Source organism: Oncorhynchus tshawytscha, linkage group LG01 (genome assembly GCF_018296145.1).
Source record: "Oncorhynchus tshawytscha isolate Ot180627B linkage group LG01, Otsh_v2.0, whole genome shotgun sequence".
Lineage (NCBI taxonomy): Eukaryota > Metazoa > Chordata > Actinopteri > Salmoniformes > Salmonidae > Oncorhynchus > Oncorhynchus tshawytscha.
Genome location: NC_056429.1, coordinates 44,853,892 through 44,880,948, shown reverse-complemented (window position 1 = coordinate 44,880,948; position 27,057 = coordinate 44,853,892). Strand labels below are relative to the sequence as shown.

The window sequence follows — 27,057 nt, the reverse complement described above, 5'->3', positions numbered from 1 at the left end:
GTACAGTAGGGCATTAGGCTAATATCTGTCCACTGATTTCTTTTTTTCACTGGACAGACACAGAGAAAGAGGTTTGTTTGTCCTACCACCAGTCTATTATTGGGCCAGCGAGAGGGGTGAAATGTTTCTTTGACACTTCAGTGTTGCTGTGATGTATAGCTTGAAGCACGGCGAGGAGGTCGTCTTAAGTGAGTTTGCAACACACAGAACTCTGCGAAGGCGTGACCTCCGGGCTCAACCCATGTTGGACTGCTACTGAACTGGAGGAGACTTCCTATCAACAGCAAGGTGTTGCTGCTTCACTGGATTACATAACCGTTACAGTATCTAGCTTCATACTGATCATTTTGGCCAAAAAGTACTACACTTCAAGGTTTTGTATTAAGTCACCCCTGGTTTTCTGGTCCTAGTCCTTGTTCTCTGCTCCAGGGTCATCCATCAGACACTGGGCTCTTTATCCAGGCAGAGGAGAGCCTGCGTGGGCCACTGTGCCAGCCATCTCCCTCCTTGCCTGCCAACTCGCTCTCCCTCTACAGCCTCTTCTTTCACTCTCTCCTACTCAAGCCCTTTCAGCCCCCTTTCTCTCTCTCTCCTTTTCCTGTTTTCCATGGCAGGCAGAGTGCTTTTCCAGCCTACGCTCTGTCTGTCTGGGTCTCTCACTGTATCTCTGTCTCTCGTTCACCCCCAAACCCTAGACGTGCACCCAGCTGTCAGGGACAGTTAAATCACTGTCCACTATTGTGCTACATACTTCAGTTAAAGTCCAGGTAGCAGATAATGGACCCTAAAAGATATTTATGTAGTTGGTGCTGTATATTGAGTACAGTGCATTCGGAAAGTATTCAAACCCCTTCCCTTTCTCTACCTTTTTATGTTACAGCCTCTAACATTATTACGTTTTGTTTTCCCTCATCAATCTACAGACACATGCATACCCCATAATGACAAACCGAAAACAGGTTAAGAAATGTTTGCAAATTTATTACAAGTTAAAAATAATAATGAACTACTTGAAATTGAGCTAAGGTGCATCCTGTTTCCATTGATCATCGTTGAGATGTTTCTACAACTTTATTGGAGTCCACCGGTGGTAAATTCAATTGATTGGACATGATTTGGAAAGGCACACACACCTGTCTATATAAGGTCCCACAGTTGACAGTGCATGTCAGAGCAAAAACCAAACCATGAGGTCTACCTCCCAACAGTACAGTGACCCTAAGCACACAGCCTAGACAACGTAGGAGTGGCTTCGGGACAAGTCTCCTAATGTCCTTGAGTGGCCCAGCCAGAACCCGGACTTGAACTCGATCGAACATCTCTGGAGAGACCTGTAAATAACTGTGCAGCTACGCTCCCCATCCAACCTGACGGAGCTTGAGAGGACTTTCAGAGAAGAATGGGACAAACTCCCCAAATACAGGCCTGCAAGCTTGTAGCGTCATACCCAAGAAGACCTGAGGCTGTAATCGCTGCCAAAGGTGCTTCAACAAAGTACTGAGTAAAGGGTCTGAATACTTATATAAATGTGATATTTCCATTTTTTCTTTTTAGATAAACTTTTGTCATTATGGGGTATTGTGTGTAGATTTGAGGATGTATTTATTTTTTTGTCTATTTTTAGAATAAGGCTGTAAATGTTGCAAAATGTGGAGAGTCATACACTCAAATTCTGAAGCAACTTCAGAGGTAAGATAGTGTTTAATACTGCGTTATGTATTATCCTATACTATGGGTAACAATGTAGTAAAAATATTCAGTGGTGATCAGATAAAGCAACATCAACAATAGAGGAAATGATAGAAAGCCCCTTGGTGATAACCTGGTCCAGAGTATGGCTGCGGTTATGGGTGGGCCCAGTAACATGTTGGATAAAGTCAAAAGATTCATGAATTCAATGGCCTTGAATTCATTCTCTTCGTCAACATGAATATTAAAATCGCCCAACGCAAGGATTTTATCATAGTTCTCAAGGACAATCAACAATAGTTCAGGTAAATCAGGGTTATGGCCTGCACTGGTGGCTGACATTTAAACAGTATATAGCATGATGATAAGAATACTAAAAGTTGCCAAACGAAATGTCCTTACAGCATTAGTAAAAGAAAAAAGCCCTTTTCTGATTGAGTATGAAAAGCTGCAGAGTGGTACTACAATCTAATGACAGCCATGTTTCCGTGAGAAACATGCAATGATGTAATTCACGAGAAAGGTTTTACTAGCTCTAACATTTTAAAATCGCCATATTCCATGAGGGCCATTCTGCCCCTGGAGCATCTGCCTCAAGGTAACCAATGAGAATAACAACCAAATTATTAACATTACAACAATGTTTTCTGACTGTCTCTAATCTACAGTTTGTATAAACTCAGACTGAGTTAAAGGAACAGAAATTAGGTTACTCACAATAACCATTGTGCCATTTCTACAGGAGTTGATATGCTTTCTATGTCCTCTGTTGCTTATTCTGACGAGAATTGGAGCACTACCAGACCTTGTCAGTCTCTAAAACATCTTGCACCTGACGCATTTGTGCCCAGCCGTGGGTAAAAACACCAGTGAGCTAGCAGCTAACTGGTACTTAACAGGAATCCGGGACACAAAGTTGTGGTCCCAGCTGTAACGGCTGTCCACATTGCGGAATCCGTAGCAATACTAACTTTAGCTATGATTTTTAAAAAGGATTTAATTAAAAACTATTTCATAAAAACAACAAACCGAGTATAGACAGGACACCGTTCAGTTGCCCGCTTCTGGCCAGGTGTATCCAGGTGAAAGGTATGATCCCTTATTGATGTCACTTGTTAAATCCACTTCAGTCAGTGTAGATGAAGGGGAGGAGACGGGTTAAAGAAGGATCTGTAAGACACAATTAGGAAGGTGTTAGTAGTACTATTGACCAATCACTGACGAAAGGCGTAGACTTCGGCTACCAAACTTGCCTCAATCCTTTTTTGGGTTCGAACAGCTGAAGAAAAAAAAAAACCTGCCAAACACTAAAACGAACAAAAATGTCAAATGTCTTCACAATATATGCACGAACTATTTCAGCTAGCATCTGGAATCTGCTTTGTGCAGGTGAAATGTTGTCCCAAAGGCAACTGTTAATTCACGTTGACTCTAGTGTTCCTTCCATATCTTATGTGCATTAGCGACTCACAACAAAGAAACCTAGCCAAGTGATACGTTATTTTCCCAACATTCTCTTTTCCCTACGTGTCTCTCACTACATTTAGAATCTGACAGCTCCCTCTACACACACGTGCTACGCAACCAAGGTCCCATTAGGCCTACAGAAATTACTGCCTATTAAAACGTATCTAACTGATAGGACACACAAAAAAAACGTAGACAAGCTATATTCCTTGCCAAATCATGACGGCTTTATCACACATTCAAAATGGACTGGTTGAATTAAAGTAGGGAAATACAGTATGTGTTCCAACCATGGCCTGCATCTTTTAGGTTTTTATTTGTGAACTGCTATAGTGTGCCATTTAGAGTAGGTTACAAGTGCTTCAATACGGAGTTCTAAGTGTTTGATTATAAATGGAAAAAAAGTAATGCAAGAATCTAGGCAACAATGCAGCAAGCAATAGGCAAAACCTAGAGTTATACTTATGTAAAAAACAACAACAACTAAACGTTGCATTTAATCTGCTTTTCCATGGCTGGGAGCCTGCCTAGGATCAAACACCCTAGCCAGCCTGTAGACCTCTGGCTGGATGGGTGTCCCCGTGCTTTGACAACTTTGAAGGCCAAGTAGAATGCATCATGGAGATGGTCAAGCACCTCCCTTCTCTCTCCAATCCCAATCTTTCTCAATAGCTCATCTGTCTTGGCACCACACCCACATGTTTTTGCCGTGCCATTCATTTGGTAAGAGCCCAGATCCTCCATGACATTGTATGCAGACACTGTTGTGGGACGGTGGGTTCCTTCAAGGATTGACAGAGCTGTCATCAGTTTAGACCAGCCCTCCGAGATGAAGGTTAGTGTAACAGTGAGGGCCTGCACCACCTCTGTTTCCAGCTGGCTGAGAATGTTTGTGACTGCCTGGGATGATGACTTTTCTGCCAACCAAAACTCTCTGTACAGATGAACATGCTCCGCATGGTATTTCACTGCCTCAAACCAGCTATTCCCTCTGGAGCTCACTGCTTCAGGAGGAGCCTTGGCCTGCACACACTCCTTCATAATAAGGCAGCTCACCCATCTTCTCTTTCTGGCAGGCTTCTTGAAGGAGACCGATCTCATCCATTTCACAAGTGTTGCAACTTCAGAGAGGTGTTTGTAGTGTTGCCAGGTCTCACCCACCAGATTGATGACATGGCAGAGACCGGTTACATGGACACTGTTGGGCATCACTCCTTTCAGAATCTCATTGTATGCCTTCAGGCAGTAGGAGGCATTATCTATGACTGCCCAGGCATCATTCAGGTTCAGATATTTGCTGTGGAGGGAGGCTAGTATAGCTTGGGAAAACTTTGAACTCTGTCCATGAAAATGACAACCACCAGAACGTACTGGTTTTCAATACCTGCAATGAAAGACAAGGAAAACTTAAATAATGTTTTAACCTAACACTTATTTTGTCACTTTTTCAAGTGTTAACAATATAGATACAGCGATAGTTAGCTAGATGGAGAGGCAGACAACTGCTGACATTATGCATCGCTATATTTCACCACCATAGCTCGTCGTTTGGAATATCACAATTTGCATGTGGACAATTCACATTGCAGAATGTAAATGTAGGCTATTGCAACGGTATATTAATAGGCTGTTAACTCCCCAATGACGATGTTTAGAACGCTGCAATCCCTTGGATCGGTTGTCTTGTCAACAACCACTGCAAACTTCTTGACATGGATCTTTTGTAGAACGGCAGTCATATGTTGGTCGAACACATGGGGCAGGTGAGTTTGAAGGCTGCTCTCATTTTTGGCCAACACTCCTCCCTGTTTGCAATGCTTCACTAGAACCGGCCGTAGCTTTCTTAGCTTTTCTAAGGGGATCCCAGACTCGGCGCACACAGCCACAAAGTCCTGAATAAATTCTAGTCTTGAATCTGCTGATGCGCTTGCACTAGTAATGGCCATTTTGAAGTGGCATGCTCTGGCTAACACAGTGCTTTTCCTTGTTCTTCACATGGGATTTTCCAATCAATGGTATGTTGACAGAATTTGCAAAACAGCTTATCGCCTGACTCGTAAGTCCTTTGGATATGGCTCTGCTCTGAATTTAGGGGTTAGGGGCTTTTTAAATTTTTTTTGACGACTCTTCGACATGTTTCTCAAAGTGACGTAATGGTCCCACGAACGAATGACCCCCGCCCCCTCTCAAAACACCCCAATCAAAAACGGAATTATTTCTCTAGGCCTACCCTCTGTAGTTTTACAATCATGAAATAATGTAGGTTACTACAATAATTAGGCCTACTTTTGATGATAAAAAAAAAAGAAAAAAAGTTTCAGCCAAATTACGGAAAATTCTGCAATATTCCACGTTTTACAGTTGATTCCATTTTTATTACCAAATTCTGCGATTCCGTCTGTGTTTTCGCATTGCGGAAATCATAGGGCCCTAGTGTAGGGGCTATTTGTTTTATGTTTAATAAAAGCCTGCCCACCTAGTATAAACTCACAAATAAAAAACAGGGCTAAAGAAAACACGTCAAATGCGGGTATATACTGTTTAAAAAAGGAATCATTTTTGCTTTCTAATGCTAAGTGTCTCAACTCCCATAATAAAGAAATAACACTTCTTGAAACAGGTTGTAAAAGGTGAACAGTGATATGGATGAAAGATGCACCTGTTTCAGTAGCGCGAGTCATGGCTCAAATGGCGTTTTTGTCTTTCATTTAGCAAATTACCTCAAGTAAAGTAGACCGTTGATAATGGCTGCCTATCAACTGCAATAATTTCTGTAACCAGCACTTAAAAATAAAACAAATCTTCAACTGTTTATGACAATGAGGTGAAGAGCGCTTTATATCCGTGGCAAATCATTTGAAAGATGTAAATCCCCTCTTACTAACTAGGTAGGCCTATTTGTTTTTTGTTTTCTCCCTTTTATGATGATGATCAGTGACCATTTTGATAACTGCACTGTGATTTTAAAATGAAATGTTAATGACTCAATTTCATTTAAACGTGTTAACATATAAAACATTCACACTAACACATACAGAGGTAATTGTGTAGGCCCAGGCCTTCGTCCGAGTGCAGCGTTCTTGATATGCATGAGTTCTCTCCTCTAATGGAGTTCTTTGAGGAAGCTGTGCGTGTGTGTGCGCGCGCGCTACAGGCGTAGGGGAGAGAGAGACTCTTACATCCAGTATCGCTGCCCTCCATCACAGTCTGTCTGTTGTTGGACTCCAGTGTGGGTTCTGGTTACTGGTTTAACATACTGGGATGTGGGCCAGGCCTGGCACATGAAGGCCTAATGAAGCCTGTCCCAGACCACTCTGAATGTTGTTTGTCTCCTGCTGTTCCGTACAGGATAAATCAGGATCACATCAACCACAGCCAGGGAACATAGAGACCCATGCTGCTCTGATCTTTGTTGTGATTGGTCAAGGCGAGAATGAGCGGAAGGGTTGATGTAGCGGTTTGGGATGTGGTGATTTTGGACATTGGAAGCGACAGACATTTTCGTAAACAAAAATCTGCCATGTGACATATCTTTTAAACAAAATTGAGTCATTAACATACATTTTAAATCACAGTGCAGTTATCAACATATCTTTGAAATCACTAGAATAATTTTAGCTGAACTTTTTTGCTTGTACTTCTTTCAGATTTTGACCAGGGAGATCGTAGCACCAGAAGAACTTGTCATGTCTGGATGTCCTCTGCCCTAGTGGAAAACAAACCACTGTAATTCATATTATTAGGTTTGAAAGACCAAATTGGCCTTCTCTGAGGACATCCATCTGTCATCCAGCAAAGGTCCTCTCTCGCTCTTGATCGCTGTCTGCCTGTCTGTGTTTTAGAGCCCTGACTCAACAGCCTTGAAGTCACAACTGTGCTCTCTTAGGTTGTGATGATATATGAGTGTTTATACAGGGTAGGGGTGTGTAGGTGGACAGTTAAATACTGTTATTGTCAGGTGAAGGTAGGTTCCTCCATGGGGTGTGTTTGTGTGTGAGAGAGAGAGAGTGTGTCTTGCGCCCATGCACTACCAAGCCTAGCCAGCTACAGGTCTATAGTTAGACGGCCCATCAACAGCTGCCATTATATTGCGCCCACTCGCCCCCTACCTCTCCACACTCAACCCCTCTTTCCCCTCTCACCCTCTCCCAAACCACCAGTTATCCCCAGCAGTAACAAGAGGAGCCACCCATAGTGCTTTGCCACAGATGAGGTAGATCTGAGGGGGAACTGGTTAAACTTTCCACTCGACCAATGATAATTATGGATATAATTTCCAACTAATATCACCATAATATTGACCTTGATACACAAATGACTGTTGCTGCCTAACATAAGGCTTTTCCTCCCATTCATTTGTTGTTTCAAACATTGGCAGACTTTGTTTGAGATGTAGAATTCTCTCGGGCGCCATGTTGGCACCAAAGCTCCAATAAGAGAACTGCCCCAACTAACCCTAAATTACCATTCTTTCATCACATTTGGTGCTAACTAGAGAACGACTGTAATTGTCCGATATATTAGCCTTTTGTATTCTTGGCTATCGGCCCTTCTCTATCGGCTTTGCCCATAGTCCATGTACATAGTTAAGCTGCTACTATGACAGCTTTCACTCACCGCCTGAGCTACGAGCACTGCACATTGAATGTCTAGGTGAGAAAATCAGCAGCAGCAGCAAGCTAGCTCATTCTCCAACAGAAAGGTGCATTATTGAGAAATGGATGAATTGACACAGTGACCAAATTGAAACTCCTCCTATTGCAAATATTTGTTTAGTTAATTCACTAACAAGATAGCTAAGCAGAGAGCTATGTGACCGGTTTAGCAAAGATTACCATAACTAACCATTTTATGTTGTGTTAGCTAGCTATATTAGCTACTATGCTAGCTAGCTGTCTTGGTAAACATGGTGCTAAGCTATCAGATAGGATCTAATAGCTAACATAGCTAGCTACCCTTAGATAGTTATCATTTTGAACATGCACCGTTTTTGGCAACAAAGCCATCTGACTTGCGGTGTAATGCTAGCTATTTACTAGTGTGCTGATCTGACCAGCCGCAATCGTATCCGTAAATCGACAGTTGATAGTCAGATTAGATGATTGTCGTAATAGGGAAAGATGGAAGTGTTTTAAAATGCTTAAATAAAGGTTGTCAATAGGGTTAGCTACCTAAAGAATCTTCCAGCATGTTTATGGACCAAAAATCTGTAGATCAGCGCTCGTGTGTGTGTTCTCACTTATCAAACTATGGGCAGATTGGAGTCATTCAGACAGAACGCGCCTCGGGTTTTCTAATGATCAATTAGCCTTTTTTAAATGATAAATATGCATTAGCTAATACAACGTGCCAGATTCCATAAAAACTCTGCCATTTCCAGCTACAATAGTAAGTTACAACATTAACAAGGTCTACACTGTATTTCTGATCAATTTGATATTATTTTAATGGACAAAAACAAGCACATTTCTAAGTGACCCTAAACTTTTGAACAATAGTGTATATTATTTAGTATAAAGACAAGGAATTATTGGGTGCTCCCGAGTGGCACTTGGCACTAGATCTCAGTGGTAGAGGCGTTACTACAGACCCTGGTTCGATCCCGTGCGGTTTCACAAACGGCCATGTCCCATAGGGCGGCACACAATTGGCCCAGCGTCATTCGGGTTAGGGGAAGATTTGGCTGTGGTAGGCCGTCATTGTAAAAGAAGAATTTGTTCTTAACTGCCTAAAGGTTAAATAAAAATTATCAAGTGTTTGTCAAATTGTGAATGAGAGACTAATCAAGTGTGTACAGCCTGCACAAAAAAAACAAAAAACAAAGCAGAGCTCATGCCTTCAAGCAACTTTTTTCAAATCATCACTAGTCTGATGATGCAACCTTACAATGTATTACAAATCTAAACGTATAGAATAACTAAAGTTACATTAACTCTAAATTGAGCATATAGGAGTACCTATTTCTTTGTTAACCCCTCAACACAGAATAGCCACATGCGCGCACTCCCTCAAATCATTTGGAGAAAAGATTTATATTTTATTCAGCTTTGTTCAATTGTATTCTTCATACTATAAAATAATGCCACGGAATTCTGAGAATCTTGTCTGCTAAATGAACTAGTGTAGCACACAGCCATTTGGCGTGGCCACATCAGGACCGAACATAAGGACAACTCAGAGTATGCTATTCTGTTCTGAAATAGACTACATTTTCTTCATATCATGTTTCTTTAGACCTGTCTAAAATAAATAATGGATGTATTGTCAAGGTGTAGGCTATATTACATGGATTTCTTAGACTTTTAAAAAATGTAGATGTTCCAAAGGTCTGCATCATGTGTGGAAGCCAGGAGATGCTAAGTGTGTTTTGTTAATTTACTGTCAATTACCGTGAGACCGACTGCTATTTCATGAGACCGGCTGACGAAATTTCATGACCGCCACAGCCCTAGTTACAGCCCACCCATTTCTTGACAGATAGCTGAACTAGCCAATTGAGTTATTTCGAATTTCGTCCTGGCAGCTGAGTTGTTTAGAGATGCGTCGTGACAGCTGGAGAGAAAAAAAATATCCCGATCATGGAAAATTACAACCTATACTAGTTTCATAAGCATCCGTGATCACAAATCATGACGTTACGTTGGACCCATTTGCATTGAATAGATGTTATTTTATATTTTCAATCAATCAGCAGAGCCTATGGTCAACAACATTTGCATTGAAGCATCACTCCAGCATGTCACGCCTGTTTGGAAGAACATCATAATGTGATGCTTCTATGCAAATGGAAGGCAAACAGATTGTTTGTCATCTGTAGCACCATAGACTCCACTGATCAGCCAGGAAAACCCAATAACTCAATGCATGCACACACTCTTATTGAAAATGCCTTCGTCTGTGTTTAGAGTAGGCCTATGCCATCTTAATTTACCCAGTTTGTCAAGACATTCAAGACATGTAGTTAGATTGGTACAAACAAAGTCAAATGTATTATTTGATTTTCATATTGATGCATTAATGACATGGCTGTCTCTGGGAAATGTTGTCATCCAAATTTTCAAATGTAATGATATTGAATATCGGCATAAAATATCGATCTTGACCCCCAAAAAATAGGTTATGGCATCAGCCCTAAAACAAAATCCATATTGGTCATTCTCTAGAGCGTCTGAGGTTTTTGTGCTAACCTACTGTGCATCTCTGACTGTGGTCAGTCGGGGCTAGTCACTGCTAGCCCTAAACATGTCTCAGGGAAAATGGCAGTCTGGTCTCTTCCTGTGTCAAGCCAGCTAGCGCTAGCGCTCTTCCCTGCTGGCAGGCAGGCCTGGCGAATGGGAAGGCCTATTATTAGCAAGCCACATTCCACTTCCTCCCTTGCCACTCCTCTCCTCTTTGTTCTAATTTAATTGAATACGATTTCCAGCTGCTGTCCAGTGTAACATTCCACAACAAACCAAGAGAACTCTGAATCCGAGCCCTTCTGACATTGTCATTTTTGGGTTGTTAGCCTTAATGGCATTCCATCAATTCCATCTATCTGAGGATGTTTTCCCTTAGAAACCCAGAGATCAGCTTTTCCCAAACTTGGTTCTGGGGGCCACTAGCCAGAATGCGACTTTCGTTAGTTTCTTCTCTCTAGTCGAAACGGTGCTATGCCACAATGTGGACAACCAGAGTCCGGCGTGGTATATGGCTGGGAAAATCCAGGGATGGAATGTGTCTCTGTACTCCTAATTATCCCAGAATGGTGACTCGAAGATTGGAGTACTGCTGGTTTCAAATTAAAATGCCGTTTTTGTCATCTAATGCTATAGCAGCCCTTTGGATTCCATGAAAATGCAACGTCTTGCATTGGGATGAGTTGCTGCTGGAAGTGTTGTCGACTCCAATGGGTTGATTTAGCATTGGCTAGCCTAGCATGCTGACAAAAACTGCAGTTTAATGAAATACTGAGTTTTTAAAATCTTCTCAATGTATCATTTTGGATAATGGGATAATTAAGAGTACAGTGTGCACTCCCATCTCTGGATTGAGGTATGTTTTCCAAGCCATATCTCCCAGAGGCTCCACGGTGTCCTGATCATGGCAGCCTGCCGTTCAGACCTTACAGAGAATTAAAGCGACCGTAAGATCTGATTATTTTGGCCTAGGGGACACCAAGGAATGCACATTTTTGTTTTTGGCCTAGCACTACACAGCTGACTCAAATAATCAACTCATCAATCTTTTGTCATTTTAATCTGCTATAGTGCTTGGACAAAAACCCAAACATGCACACCTTGGGGTCCACAGGATCGAGTTTGGGAAACACTGTCATAGATCTATAGCTAATGCTATTCTTGTTAGAATTCTATGTTTTCCTAATAGTTTGGGCAAGTCTTCAGCCCCTGAAATAAAGTGTTTAGCCATAGATAGACAGCGAGACTCCTATTCCCATAGAGACCCAGTCCTCTACAGTCAGTGTTGGGTTTCCATTGTGTGGATGACCTGGGGGATTCTCCTTGTAACCAGAGCTCTGGAGCCTGGGCAGAATGGGAAAGCAATCCTCTCCTTTTTTCCCGGCCTCTGATTAAGGTTACAGGGAGGGAACGGGAATGCTGTTCATTCCAACAAGGCCCGGTCACTTTCTGGTGTGGTTCAGTGATTCAGACAACCTTTAATTACATATAGGACATTGTTTTACCATAATGTGTGTGTGTGTGTGTGTTATTGTAACCATTCGCCTTCCTAAACTCCAAATCTGATTTTGTGTTAAACCGTCATCCCGTGTCTGTTCTTATATAATAGAGAGGGTGTAGGATGTTGTGCAGTCTCTATGGCAGGGCAGTTATTGTACCATTTTGTATGTCCGTCTCAGTATTTCTCTTATCACTGAATCTCAGAAAGCAGCACAATCTGTGCCTCTGGGTTTATCAGCGTACAACATCACAATCAGACACAAGTCCAGTCTAGTTTCACACAAAACAACCCTTAGAATTCAGCTATAGGTCTATAATGTAGGCTGCCACCCGATCTCCATATTTACATATACTTCTACTGTAACCATTTCTCCACCATTTGACCTTACATTGCATTATCATGGTCTTCAACAAGGCCCCATAGAGGTCTCTTATCATAACCCCTGCACTCAGTCTGCTATTGTGTTCATGCAGCCATAGAGAAACTTTATTGTTTTGGCTTAATGAAAGTTGAATGTGAAATGGAGAAGGCCCGTAAGCTCTCTGGTCTGCCTTCTGCTAATTTCTTGTCTAACAATCAGAGCAGGTTCTGGTTGTATACTGAGAGAAAAGCCAGCTTTTAGGCTTAACCTGATGAACCAGTGGGTTTGTTCATGTCCATGTAAGAGGCAAAGGATTGATTAACATGTACACATAACATAACACCAGACGAGACCTAGATAACGCCTACACAAGGAAACAATGGTAAACCATGTTTTGGGGTTTCAGGTTCCATGTTAACATTAAACGTTCTAAGACTGGTTACATTCTAGTGAGAATGTGAATCAGAATGGTATTGTGCTGATTGATTAAACATTTGGCACCAGTATGGAGGATAGTTTGCCTAACTGTGTACATCTAAAGGCTCTCCATATTGCCCAGTGTGTATCACTGTAGTTACAGTGCCTGTCTGGCAATGTCGTGGAGGGAACCAAACAATGTCTGGTGTCTATTGACGTCTCCATGGCTCCAAGTCGGACAAATTCCCTGAGCTCAGGTTGAGTTGTTAACAGTGTCTGAACTGTGTCTGATGTTGAGCCATGTAGCAGTTAGACCACCTACAATATGTACTCCCACCTCCCATAACACTACATGGTGGCAATCATAGAGCCATCACATTACTTAATCACTTACATAACTTGGATCACTGGCCTTGTATGGCCTAATGTGTGTGTACCATGAATGCACAATAAGTGTGTGTGTCTGTGTGTGAGCAGCAGCTGCCTGCTTGCCAGCCGCGTAGGCAGTGTATTTATAGAGACACTGCTGGCTCTCCAGCATGTCAGGGGCAGCCGGACGGGACAACCCAGCACCTCTCAAGTCCCTCATTCCCTCCTCCCCTCCCATACCGTAAATATGAAACACAAAAGGACAACACTCAGCAACAACAACAGCAGTACTCAGAAGAGGAGCTAGGATCCCCCCGCCCCACTTTTCCCAAAGTAAATAGTGAGCTCCGCCATTTTTCTGCTGTGATTTAGCCCTTTATCCACTCTGGCTTTCCTCACATTCTCATACATTGTTATGCAGGCAGAGATTCAAATGCTTTGCAGGCATCAATTTCAAATGAATGGGTAAGATGAGTACCATAGTGTGTTGCTGTTACGTGTAGATCCAGCCCCTCAGTAGGTTATGTACACACAAGGCCCTGTTGGTCTGTGGAGCGCTGGCGTAAACAGGGAGGCTAGGGGGAGAAGAGGACGGAGAGACTGTTTATGCTGAAGTCCTGTGAGTTATGAGGTGTGCTAGAGACAGTGCAGTGGGATAGTTTGTGTGTGGTGGCGTGCAACAGATGGGGACTGTTGTTTCAGCCTGCAAGGCCGTCCCTTACCGTTGCTCCAGCCATTGTTCCCATTTCCTCTGTAAACAATGTGCTTCTCTTTCCCAAACACCGCCACACGAAGCCCCCAGGCCTACACAACATCTCAACCCCCTGCAGGCTTATGCAAGCCCCTGTATATGTGTTTTCCTGATTCTGACACTGTGCCATAATGGTGATTGCTTTAATGGCGGATCTTCAGGTTCAACTTGGTAAGAGGACAGGATCACCTGCTATCTTGCTTTGAAAGAAAAGGGAAAAGAGAGCTGATCCACTGCTGTTCAGAGGTGAGGAGCAGTGGTGGTTGGTGCTTTTTAAGATGAGAGAGGACAATGTTTTTTTTAATGAGCATATTGGATGACTGTCATTCATATTTGATTTCATATTCAAATGTTCCCTGTACCCATCATGAGGTTGCTACATCCTAGCCTTTAAATGAAAGTTTACACACATTGACACATTCAATACCGTCTTGCCTGCATCTAGCTGATCTAGGGTGTAATCATTGGTCCAATAGTTGCAAATGAGAGTTTCTATTAGACAAATTCAGGCTTTTGTTCTGTTTGCTTCCTTTTTAAGAAATGTTTTTCAACAGAATAGTCAGAATGAATACAATCCTGATCATACACAAACACTGCTTTCATAGCAGCCACATACAAACAGCATGGTTCCTTTGATAGAGCTCTCCTACTTTCACCTTTTCCATTCACTTGTGGACTTCAGTGCACAACACATCAGCTGTCTGTGACCAGGTGAAAAAACTTTCCAAGCCAAACCTTCATATCATAACCGCTACACACAGCCTACATATTAGCTAACGTCATAGTCAACATAGCTACTAGAACTAACATGGAGTAAACACGCTACAAACATGCAGTACAGTGTACAGTCAGCAAGCAGTTGAGCAGTTACACAGTTGTGCCGCGGTTTAATAAAACCAAACGTTTTCCTTGACTTAGAACAGTTCCAATGTTGGATAGCCATAACCAGCTAGCTAACATAGCATCCCTCTCTGTTTGAGCCAGGTGTTTGAGTAGGCTAAACTAGCTAGCTGCATGTGAAAAGTTTTTTTAAATTATGAAATCTAGATGGCTCTTTCTCGGTCGCTTCTCCATTTTTTTTTAATGAATGAATTTGTTATACTATTGTCTTTTCTCTCTCTTTGAATCAACTACTCACCACATATTATGCACTCTAGTGCTAGCTAGAAGTAGCTTGTGCTTTCAGTACAAGATTAATTCTCTGATCCTTTGATTGGGTGGACAATGTCTATCCCCTAAGAGCTCTGATGTGTTGGGGAGGTCCTCCGGATGTTCTAATAATTACTGTGTAAGTCTATGGAAGGGGGTGAGTACCACAAGCCTCCAGGTTCTTGTATTGATGTAAAGGTTCCCAGAGGAGGACGGAAACTAGCTATCCTCCGGTTACACCATAGTGCTACCCTACAGAGTGCTGTTGAGGTTACTGTAGACCTTCATTGCAAAACAGTGTGTTTTAATCAATTTATTTGGTGGCCTGAATATATAGTTTTTAGTATAGTTTTATCCCATAAAGGATAACTAACTGTTTACTATTTTTATAAAATTCACTGAGGATGATGGTCCTCCCCTGGTGAGATATTCCCATTAACACCTTAACGAAACCGGCACTGCGAGTGCGCCATCGTGCGCATGTTGATTTTGTCTATTCCCACCCAGACACGTTCATGACACGCAGGTTAAAATACAAAAACCAACTGTGAACCAACTATATTCATTTGGGGACAGGTCAAAACACATGAAGCATTCACGGACATTTATCTAGCTTGATGTTGCTAGCTAATTTGTCCTGGGAGATAAACATTGGGTTCTTATTTTACCTGAAATGCATATGGTCCTTTTTTTGCTTGACCTTTGTAGAATTTTGAGTCGTACAAAATTGTGTGTTCTCTACTCTGACAATTCATCCACAGAGAAAAACCTAGTTTGTTTACTTTAATTTCTCCTCGTAGAGCTTTCAATCATCCATGTGGAAACCAATGAGTAGATGACGATAACTCCTCCAGAGTGAGACCTAGTTAAAAGGCTTGGGCATGGGCCTTAATTCAGGGGTCAATCCCATCCCCTCCACACAACCGGAGGCCCTGCGGTGATCTGACGTCCACCAGGCAACTCCCACCCCAGGCACAGATCTAGGATAAGCTGACCCTCTCCAAGTTCTACCCTTATCTATTTAGGGGAAACACAAACTGACCTTTGATCAGTGTCTAGAGGCAACTTCATCCAACTCTCCCACAGACCTTTCATAAATCTGCCCTGAAGAGCGACGCTCTGCCGCCCCGCGTCTTAAAAACGTTAATCAGCCTTTCCTCTGATGTCTCTCACACACACACACACACACACACACGCACTCGGCACCGCAGCTGGTTGTCTTACTGGAGTCTTGTGGTTACTTAGAGCTGCAGGCCACAATAATCATTTAGAGCCTGACCCAGATTAGGGCCTATTACCATGTTTGGTGTTTAGCCTCCGTCTCTGTGTTATGATGTAGCATCTGGAGTGTCTGCAGCTGAGGTTTGATATTGAAATACACTTTCACTTTTTGGAAGCATGTCTGTTGGTATTCTCTCTACATTAGCAAAGGCTTTTGAGCACTGTTTTTTCAGAGTAAACATAGTTATACTGACTCAACAAAATGTTTCTCACTGTTGCAGTAAATCACAGCGCAATGTCCGGTAATCTACATCTCAGCTCGGTGGTGTTTTTTGGGGGCCCTGTTGCTTCTGGTGACTAACCCCACAGTGGATTCTTCCTGACTGGGTTAGAGTAACAGGAAGTGGCTTTTACCTTCCCAGTGTGCCTCTGAGTCACAACATGGTGTGGGAAGCCCTTTATGCCCTCACACCGCACCACTCTGACTATTTAGTGTCCATTGTAAACAGTTTATTAAACCTAGCTTTTTAGTGTTATTCTCTTGATTGTATGTATCTACAGTACCTGCCAAAAGACACACCTACACATTCTAGGGTTTTTCTTTATTTTTTACAATTTTCTACATTGTAGAATAATAGCGAAGACGTCAACATTATGAAATAATAGATGGAATCATGTAGTAATCAACAAAAGTGTTAAACAAATCAAAATATATTTTATATTTGAGATTCTTCAAAGTAGCCTCCCTTGATTACAGCTTTGCACACTCTTGGCATTCTCTCAACCAGCTTCACCTGGAATGCTTTTCCAAAAGTTCCCACATACGCTGAGCACTTGTTGGCTGCTTTTCCTTCACTCTGCGGTCCAACTCATCCCAAACCATCTCAGTTGGGTTGAGGTTGGGTGATTGTGGAGGCCAGGTTATCTGATGCAGCGCTCCATCACTCTCCTTGGTCAAATAGCCTTTACACAGCCTGGAGGTGTGTTGGGGTCATTGTCCTGTTGAAAAACAAATGATAGTCCCACGAAGCACAAACCAGATGGGATAGCGTATCGCTGAAGAATGCAGTGTTAGCCATGCTGGTTAAGTGTGCCTTGAATTCTAAATAAATCAGTATCACCAACAAAGCACCATCACACCTCCTCCATGTTTCACGGTGGGAACCACACATGCGGAGATCATCCGTTCACCTATTCTGCATCTCAAAGACACAGCAGTTGGAACCAAAAATCTAAAATTTGGACTCATCAGACTAAAGGACAGATTTCCACATGTCTAATGTCCATTGCTTGTGTTTCTTGGCCCAATACATCTCTTCTTATTAGTTTCCTTTAGTAGTGGTTTCTTAGCATCATTTCGACCATGAAGGCCTGATTCACAGTCTCATCTGAGCAGTTGATGTTGAGATGTCTGTTACTTGAACTGTGTAGCAATCCTCTGCAGCAGAGGTAACTCTGGGTCTTATTTCCTGTGGTGGTCCTAATGAGAGCCAGTTTCATCATAGCACTTGATGGGTTTTACGACTGCACTTAAAATGTCAAAGTTCTTAAAATGTTTCCGAATTGACTGACCTTCTTAAAGTAATGATGGACTGTCATTTCTCTTTGCTTATTTGAGCTGTTCTTGCCATAATATGTACTTGGTCTTTTTACTAAATAGGGCTATCTTCTGTATACCAATCCTACCTTGTCACAATACAACTGATTTGCTCAAATGCATGAAGAAGGTAAGACTGATCACTTGGCTACATAGCTGATGCATGCTGGACTGTCCATTAATCACAGTACTCCATTCTGCTTGTTTATGTTTTATCTGTCAGCCCCAGCTGCACTAAGGCTCTGTGTGTAGTTAATCTGACCCTCCCTGCCTAGTCATCGCCATTTTTACCTGCTGTTGTTGTGCTAGCTGATTAGCTGTTGTCTCACCTACTGTTTTAGCTACTGTTTTAGCTAGCTCTCCCAATTCAACACCTGTGATTACTGTATGCCTCGCTGTATGTCTCTCTCAAATGTCAATATGCCTTGTATACTGTTGTTCAGGTTAGTTATCATTGTTTTAGTTTACAATGGAGCCCCTAGTTCCACTCTTCATACCCCTGATACCTCCTATGTCCCACCTCCCACACATGCGGTGACCTCACCCATTACAACCAGCATGTCCAGAGATACAATCTCTCTCATCATCACCCAGTGCCTGGGCTTACCTCTGCTGTACCCGCACCCCACCATACCCCTGTCTGTGCATTATGCCCTGAATATATTCTACCATGCCCAGAAATCTGCTCCTTTTATTCTCTGTCCCCAACGCTCTAGGTGACCAGTTTTGATAGCCTTTAGCCGCACCCTCATTCTACTCCTCCTCTGTTCCGCGGGTGATGTGGAGGTAAACCCAGGCCCTGCATGTCCCCAGGCACCCTCATTTGTTGACTTCTGTGATCGAAAAAGCCTTGGTTTCATGCATGTCAACATCAGAAGCCTCCTCCCTAAGTTTGTTTTACTCACTGCTTTAGCACACTCTGCTAACCCTGATGTCCTTGCCGTGTCTGAATCCTGGCTCAGGAAGGCCACCAAAAATTCTGAGATTTCCATACCCAACTATAACATTTTCCGTCAAGATAGAACTACCAAAGGGGGAGGAGTTAGCCTGCAAAGTAATGTCATACTTTCCAGGTCCATACCCAAACAGTTCGAACTACTTATTTTGAAAATTATTCTCTCCAGAAATAAGTTTCTCACTGTTGCCGCCTGCTACCGACCCCCCCTCAGCTCCCAGCTGTGCCCTGGACACCATTTGTGAATTGATCGCCCCCCATCTAGCTTCAGAGTTTGTTCTGTTAGGTGACCTAAACTGGGATATGCTTAACACCTCGGTAGTCCTACAATCTAAGCTAGATGCCCTCAATCTCACACAAATCATCAAGGAACCCACCAGGTACACCCTTAAATCTGTAAACAAGGGCACCCTCATAGACGTCATCCTGACCAACTGGCCCTCCAAATACACCTCTGCTGTCTTCAACCAGGATCTCAGCGATCACTGCCTCATTGCCTGTATCTGCTACGGAGCCGCAGTCAAACGACCACCCCTCATCACTGTCAAACGCTCCCTAAAACACTTCTGTGAGCAGGCCTTTCTAATCGACCTGGCCCGGGTATCCTGGAAGGACATTGACCTCATCCCGTCAGTTGAGGATGCCTGGTCATTCTTTAAAAGTAACTTCCTCACCATTTTAGATAAGCATGCTCCGTTCAAAAAATGCAGAACTAAGAACAGATACAGCCCTTGGTTCACTCCAGACCTGACTGGCCTCGACCAGCACAAAAACATCCTGTGGCGGACTGCAATAGCATCGAATAGTCCCCGCGATATGCAACTGTTCAGGGAAGTCAGGAACCAATACATGCAGTCAGTCAGGAAAGCTAAGGCCAGCTTCTTCAGGCAGAAGTTTGCATCCTGTAGCTCCAACTCCAAAAAGTTCTGGGACACTGTGAAGTCCATGGAGAACAAGAGCACCTCCTCCCAGCTGCCCACTGCACTGAGGCTAAGGTAACACGGTCACCACCGATAAATCCATGATTATCGAAAACTTCAACAAGCATTTCTCAACAGCTGGCCATGCCTTCCGCCTGGCTACTCCAACCTCAGCCGACAGCTCCGCCCCCCCCGCAAGCCTCTCCAGGTTCTCCTTTACCCAAATCCAGATAGCAGATGTTCTGAAAGAGCTGCAAAACCTGGACCCGTACAAATCAGCTGGGCTTGACAATCTGGACCCTCTATTTCTGAAACTATCAGCCGCCATTGTCACAACCCCTATTACCAGCCTGTTCAACCTCTCTTTCATATCGTCTGAGATCCCCAAGGATTGGAAAGCTGCCGCAGTCATCCCCCTCTTCAAAGGGGGAGACACCCTGGACCCAAACTGTTCCAGATCTATATCCATCCTGCCCTGCCTATCTAAGGTCTTCGAAAGCCAAGTCAACAAACAGGTCACTGACCATCTCGAATCCCACCGTACCTTCTCCGCTGTGCAATCGGGTTTCTGAGCCGGTCACGGGTGCACCTCAGCCACGCTCAAGGTATTAAACAATATCATAACTGCCATCGATAAAAGACAGTACTGTGCAGCCGTCTTCATCGACCTTGCCAAGGCTTTCGACTTAGTCAATCACCATATTCTTATCGGCAGACTCAGTAGCCTCGGTTTTTCGGATGACTGCCGTGCCTGGTTCACCAACTACTTTGCAGACAGAGTTCAGTGTGTCAAATCGTTCCTCAGTCTCTATGAGGGTGCCATAGGGTTCAATCCCCGGGCCGACTCTTTTCTCTGTATATATCAATGATGTTGCTCTTGCTGCGGGCGATTCCCTGATCCACCTCTACGCAGACGACACCATTCTATATACTTCCGGCCCGTCCTTGGACACTGTGCTATCTAACCTCCAAACGAGCTTCAATGCCATACAACACTCCTTCCGTGGCCTCCAACTGCTCTTAAACACTAGTAAAACCAAATGCATGCTTTTCAACCGTTCGCTGCCTGCACCCGCACGCCTGACCAGCATCACCACCCTGGATGGTTCCGACCTTGAATATGTGGACATCTATAAGTACCTAGGTGTCTGGCTAGACTGTAAACTCTCCTTCCAGACTCATATCAAACATCTCCAATCGAAAATCAAATCAAGAATCGTCTTTCTATTCCGCAACAAAGCCTCCTTCACTCACGCCGCCAAACTTACCCTAGTAAAACTTACCCTGACTATCCTACCGATCCTCGACTTTGGCGATGTCATCTACAAAATTGCTTCCAACACTCTACTCAGCAAACTGGATGCAGTTTATCACAGTGCCATCCGTTTTGTCACCAAAGCACCTTATACCACCCACCACTGCGACTTGTATGCTCTAGTCGGCTGGCCCTCGCTACATATTCGTCGCCAGACCCACTGGCTCCAGGTCATCTACAAGTCCATGCTAGGTAAAGCTCCGCCTTATCTCAGTTCACTGGTCACGATGGCAACACCCATCCGTAGCACGCGCTCCAGCAGGTGTATCTCACTGATCATCCCTAAAGCCAACACCTCATTTGGCCGCCTTTCGTTCCAGTTCTCTGCTGCCTGTGACTGGAACGAATTGCAAAAATCGCTGAAGTTGGGGACTTTTATCTCCCTCACCAACTTCAAACATCTGCCATCTAAGCAGCTAACCGATCGCTGCAGCTGTACATAGTCTATCGGTAAATAGCCCACCCATTTTTACCTACCTCATCCCCATACTGTTTTTATTGATTTACTTTTCTGCTCTTTTGCACACCAATATCTCTACCTGTACATGACCATCTGATCCTTTATCACTCCAGTGTTATTAATCTGCAAAATTGTAATTATTCGCCTACCTCCTCATGCCTTTTGCACACAATGTATATAGACTCCCCTTTTTTTTTTCGACTGTGTTATTGACTTGTTAATTGTTTACTCCATGTGTAACTCTGTTGTCTGTTCACACTGCTATGCTTTATCTTGGCCAGCTCGCAGTTGCAAATGAGAACTTGTTCTCAACTAGCCTACCTGGTTAAATAAAGGTGAAATAAATAAAAAAAAATTTTTAAATTAACTTTTAACAAGGCACACCTGTTAATTTAAATGCATTTCAGGTGACTACCTCATAATGCTTGTTGTGCGAATACCAAGAGTGTGCAAATCTGTCAAGGCAAAGGGTGGCTATTTGAAGAATCTCAATATAAAATACATTTTGATTTGTTTAACACTTTTTTGGTTACTACATGGTTCCATATGTGCCATTTCATCATTTTCATGTCTTCACTATTAATCTACAGGGTAGAAATAAAAACCCTTGTGTCCAAATGTTTGACTGGTACTGTAAGTACACTCCAGTTCTTTTTCACATCATGCAAAAGTTCATTTGTGCTGCATTTATGGGTGTATATAAATGTGGAATGAGCGAGACTATGAACAGGTCTCTTGTCCCATGCAGTGATGCGACAGTGCCGTCAAGACTCCTTCTTGGCCCTTGTATTTTAAACAAACTAGTTTGACATCCCTCGCACTGAGATGGCAGTATAATAGATGGATACATATATATATATAACTTTATTGCCCTTTAAGGGAAATGGTTAGTCTTGAACATTTTGAAGGAGAATTAAAAAATGTTGGAACTTAATCTGTATTTTTGATGTAAATGGCATGTTATAGAATGGTGCAGATATATATATTTTTACATTTTCACTGGGTTTTGACAAACTTACCTCTGCAGCGATTGAGATCCTGAGCGTCATTCTGGAGTTCCAGGGTGTCCAAAAACACCCAAAGGTCTCAGCATTCAGGTCTCAGATGCAGGTCTTTTAGATGCTGTACACATGAAATTGTCATTCCGAACTTTATCCGCAACGTTATCTTCCATTTTGTGGAACTCAACAATTTCCTGTGTGTGCTTTCTTGTTCCAGCCTGGCTGATCTCGTGAGTGACAATGTAACTAGCTACAGGTAATGAATGTCTTCAAGGTGCAATATGCAGAAATCACTCTTCCATTTCCTGGTTGCTAAAATTCTAATAGTTTGCTTGTTTTGTCACAAACTGAAATTAAGCTATGTATAGTGTAGAGCAGTGGTTTCCAAGCTAGGGGTCGCCTGATAGGAGAATTTCCAAAATCCTGGTTAAAAAAAACCTACAAAAATGTATATTATAATATCATCTTTGTCTCTCAAATCATTGGAATGTGGTTAACCTCTCAATTTTAAATTATTCAAATCTAAAAGTTAAAATTCAACCAGAGAACACCCATAGATCATGGGAAAGGCCTCACTTGACCTTTGCAGCCCCCTACGCCATGAAACCACACCGATTGCAGAGACTTTGGTTTTACCAGCCCGCAATTGATAATGTGAAAACAATGTGTGGGGAGGCTGAGGCACAAAAACTCACATCAATACATTTTGTCAGATAACACCGTGAAACAAAACATTGATCTTTTTAGCAATTAAGAGGAAACTCTAAAACTCCCCACCTTATGTTCTCCAAATGAACGTTAGCTGCGAGGGCCGAGATGCCCATGCATTGACTCTTGCTCGTTACATGTCGGATGTTCTTCACGAGGACATAGAGCAATATCTCACAATTCCCAAGCATGAAACTGCACAGGGTATGTTCTGTGTGCTGCATGGCTATATTGACAAAAATGGCAGATTTTTTTATGGGAATAATTAAATAGGCATATGGAGGCCCATTATCAGCAACCATCACTCCTGTTTTCCAATGGCACGTTGTGTTAGCTAATCCAAGTTTATCATTTTAAAAGGCTAATTGATCATTAGAAAACTGTTCTCCTTAAGACAAAAGCCTAGCAATGATACAAAAACATTACACCAGAAACATGTTCTTATCAACGTACAGTACACTATATATACAAAAATATCTGAACGCTACAGCATACGACGACATTCTAGACAATTCTGTGCTTCCAACTTTGTGGCAACAGTTTGAGGAAGGCCCTTACCGGTTTCAGCATGACAATGTCCCCATGCACAAAGCGAGGTCCATACAGAAATGGTTTGTCGAGACCTGTGTGGAAGAACTTGACTGGTCTGCACAGAGACCTGACCTCAACCCCTTCGAACCACTTTGGGATGAATTGGAACGCAAACTGCGAGCCAGGCCTAATCGCCAAACATCAGTGCCCGACTTCACTAATGCTCTTGTGGCTGAATTCTGTGGGAACTTGCTGCCAATGTTCCAACATCTGGTGGAAAGCATTCCCAGAAGAGTGGAGGCTGTTATAGCAGCAAAAGAGAGACCAACTCCAAATGGTCGATGAGCAGGTGTCCACATACTTTAGATCATGTAGTGTATTACACTTGCATTAGGGCAGGTCTGTAGGAACTGATTTTAAAGGCAGTTGTCATTCCAACAGAAACTTGTGTAATCCCTGATGATATAATGATCAGAGTGATAGTTATAATGAGCCACTGAGCTGCGGTAACTAACCACCTGTTAGGCCTGCTGCTGCTTATGTGGTCCTATGGAAGAATGCAGTGGGGCTGGAATATCGTGTACAGTAGCTTATCTACCGTCAGGCTAGCTATGGGTGTAGGGCTGGGAAATGCCAGTGAGCTCACAATACAATATTATCACGGTGCCGATACAATATGCATTGAGATTCTCACGATTCTATATGCATTGCAATTCGGTGTTCCGAACATATTGCGCTGCTGCAGAGGGACAAGAGTGCTGCGAGAAAATTAATTTGATCAGTCATGGAATTAGAAGTGCTGAAAACCATGTAGGTTCACCATTTAAAAAGAAGATTGATAACAAACTAGAGATGGAGAAATACGAGGTTTGGTGCAGGTACAACTGACTAGAACCAGCTAATGTTTTTTGTTTTATTTTGAGAAGCCATACTTGGAGTCATAGAATCGATATGATATCGTCAAATGATATTGCTATATTCTGTGTCTATTTGTTTTCCCCCCCCAATCACTATGTGGATGTGGGACAGGGAATCTGAAAGGGAGACTAGTAAAGGAAGGAATTGAAGACTGTTACCCTGGAAACCATCTCTGACATGTTTTTTTTCTCTTGTCTAACCTGATGTTCTCTTCTCTTTGTCTCTCTGTAGTCACGTGGAGAAGATCACTACTTGGCATGACCCTCGTAAGACCATGACGGCCGCCATGAATCAGATGAGCCTCCATGCTCCCCCACCCTCCGCCACCCCACAGCAACGCAACATGGCCCTGTCCCAGCCCAACCTCGGTTAGTGTCGCGCACACACACTTTCCTGGTATTTTACAAATGTTCCACTCTCAGAATAAATCACTTTTCTCCCGGGTAACCTGGTATTTCCCACAAAAACTGGAAGTTAAATTCTAAAACATACGCAAATGTCTGGATTTGATTAGAGCTTTGATCAGAGCTTTGATCGGCATGAAAATTCAAGGCCGATGCCACCTAAAGCCAGATGAGCCCTACATAAAGCTCCAATGCTTGTGCCGTTATTCATTAGGCGTACTTCTGACAGGCTATAGGCCACCGCACATTACGCACAACAGAATAACATGAAAGCTCATCGATTGTATGCTCTCTTAGGTAAATAAATCAAACGGCCTCCTGTAATCTTTTTGGGATGTGGATTTTATTTTTCTGTATTATATGGACTGGATTTACGCACCTCATTCAAACCATGAAGCTGGGAGAGAACATGCAATGCTGGTGCAGGACATGCGGCCTACAAAGTTACAGTTCTAGGCTAGTGAATTAGTTTCATTCTGAAATAAAATAGGCCTATTTCAAAACGTGATAATTAGTAGGCTGACGCATTAGCCCACCTTTCACAATATTTCCCCTCGTGTTGTGCGACGTGTGTATTACCTTCATTCCTTCCTCGCGCTCAACAGGTACATTTTAAATTTGTTTTGTTGTCCTTATCTTCATTGTAATGACATGCTTGAATAATACAGGACTAAAATAAGATGCAGATGGCTTTTTATGTTTATGGGTCTGAATAAATAACTGCTATAGCAGCCAAACTTAACTGGCGGACCGTGGTCTGGGTCCGAACCCAGAGAAGTGGCAATCCGGACCGGACAACATCGCATTTTGTTATATAAAATTTATATTTAGACAGCTTTTTTTTTTAAATTACCGGGCTCAGCGGCCTCTCAGCATCCTCTTTCTCGCGCTCTCTCGAAGCAATGCCCACCTATTAGTGCCCCGTCTAATACAATCGCGTGGTTATATGCAAATACAAGAGGCCGCTTACCCAATCACATCAATCCAAATATCCTCTGCGGAACCTTGGGACAAGCAGGCAGAAATAAATTGCGGTTCAACTGTTAATATCACACATAGAAGAAGCTTAGTTACCAGTATCTTTGTTAATATGGCTTGTTAAAAAAAATAAGTTTACTCTGAAAACTGTATATTCAAAGACGAATGGACGGAAATGTATTTATTCATTCTCCCCGCAACTAGCACACAACTAATGTGCCTGATATGCAGCGAGTCCATAACTCCTGAAAAGTGCCAATGTTAAGCGCCATTATGACACCAGGCATAGTACATTTGATTAGATGTATCCCCTGAACACGGAGGTGATAACCAACACAAATCCCAATATGAGTGGTCCATCAAAGTCCTTGTCAATTCCCTGACAGCCCAACAGCGTGCAATGGAGTGTTCACTGAGGATAGCTTTGGTTTTGGGAAAACACACACAAGAAAATCCAGATGCTGAAACGGTAAAAGGATGCATGTGTGAAGTTGCTGACACCTTCCTTGAAGGTAAAAAAAAAAAGATTAGCTCAGGGAAAGATCAACCAGATCCCACTGTAATGAAGAGAACTGAAACATTAGCTGAAGATTTAACTTCACAACTTGATGAGGCCATTCAGAATGCAGCATGCATTTCATTAGCTGTGGATGATTCATCAGATAACACTGCAACTAAGTTGTCAGAAGAAGCTAACCAGATCTTCAGATGGGTAGATGTTACATTACTGAAATTATGTTGATTTTGAGCTGCAAGAAAATGTGTCTTTGAAGGAGCAGGCTGGTGATTGTGACGCTGTCACTTTCTGGGGAAAGATGGTGCCTGCAACTGATTTTTCCTGTTCTCATGAGACTGGCATTATACATCCTGACCATGTTTGGCTCCACATACAGCTGTGAATCAGCCTTCTCCACAATCAACTTAATTAAAAACAAATACCACACCAGGCTCACCAATGAACACCTGCACCAGTGTCTCAGAGTTGCTCTCAGTGCCAAAGTTCAAAGCATTGGCGGGAGACCAAGTTAAATTTCTCTCATTGATGCGGCGGCAAGGCCCAGAGTGACTTATACATGAATATTGCATGGCCCACCTTGACATTCTGTGCATTCAGATTATTATTTTTGTTCAACTCTCCTTTGTTCTCCAGAAAACATGCACTTTATT

The 27,057-nt window shown here is 42.8% G+C and overlaps 1 protein-coding gene across 3 annotated transcripts in view; it reads left to right on the top strand.

Annotated features, from left to right (window-relative positions):
- LOC112251145 (WW domain containing transcription regulator 1) overlaps positions 1 to 27,057 on the top strand; it is a 79,499-nt gene that overhangs the window by 38,773 nt on the left and 13,669 nt on the right. For all 3 annotated transcript variants that reach the window (XM_024421932.2, XM_024421924.2, XM_024421940.2), the window contains exon 2: positions 24,740 to 24,876. In XM_024421932.2, coding sequence (XP_024277700.2) covers positions 24,740 to 24,876 — 137 coding nt within the window. The remainder of the gene's footprint in view (positions 1 to 24,739; positions 24,877 to 27,057) is intronic.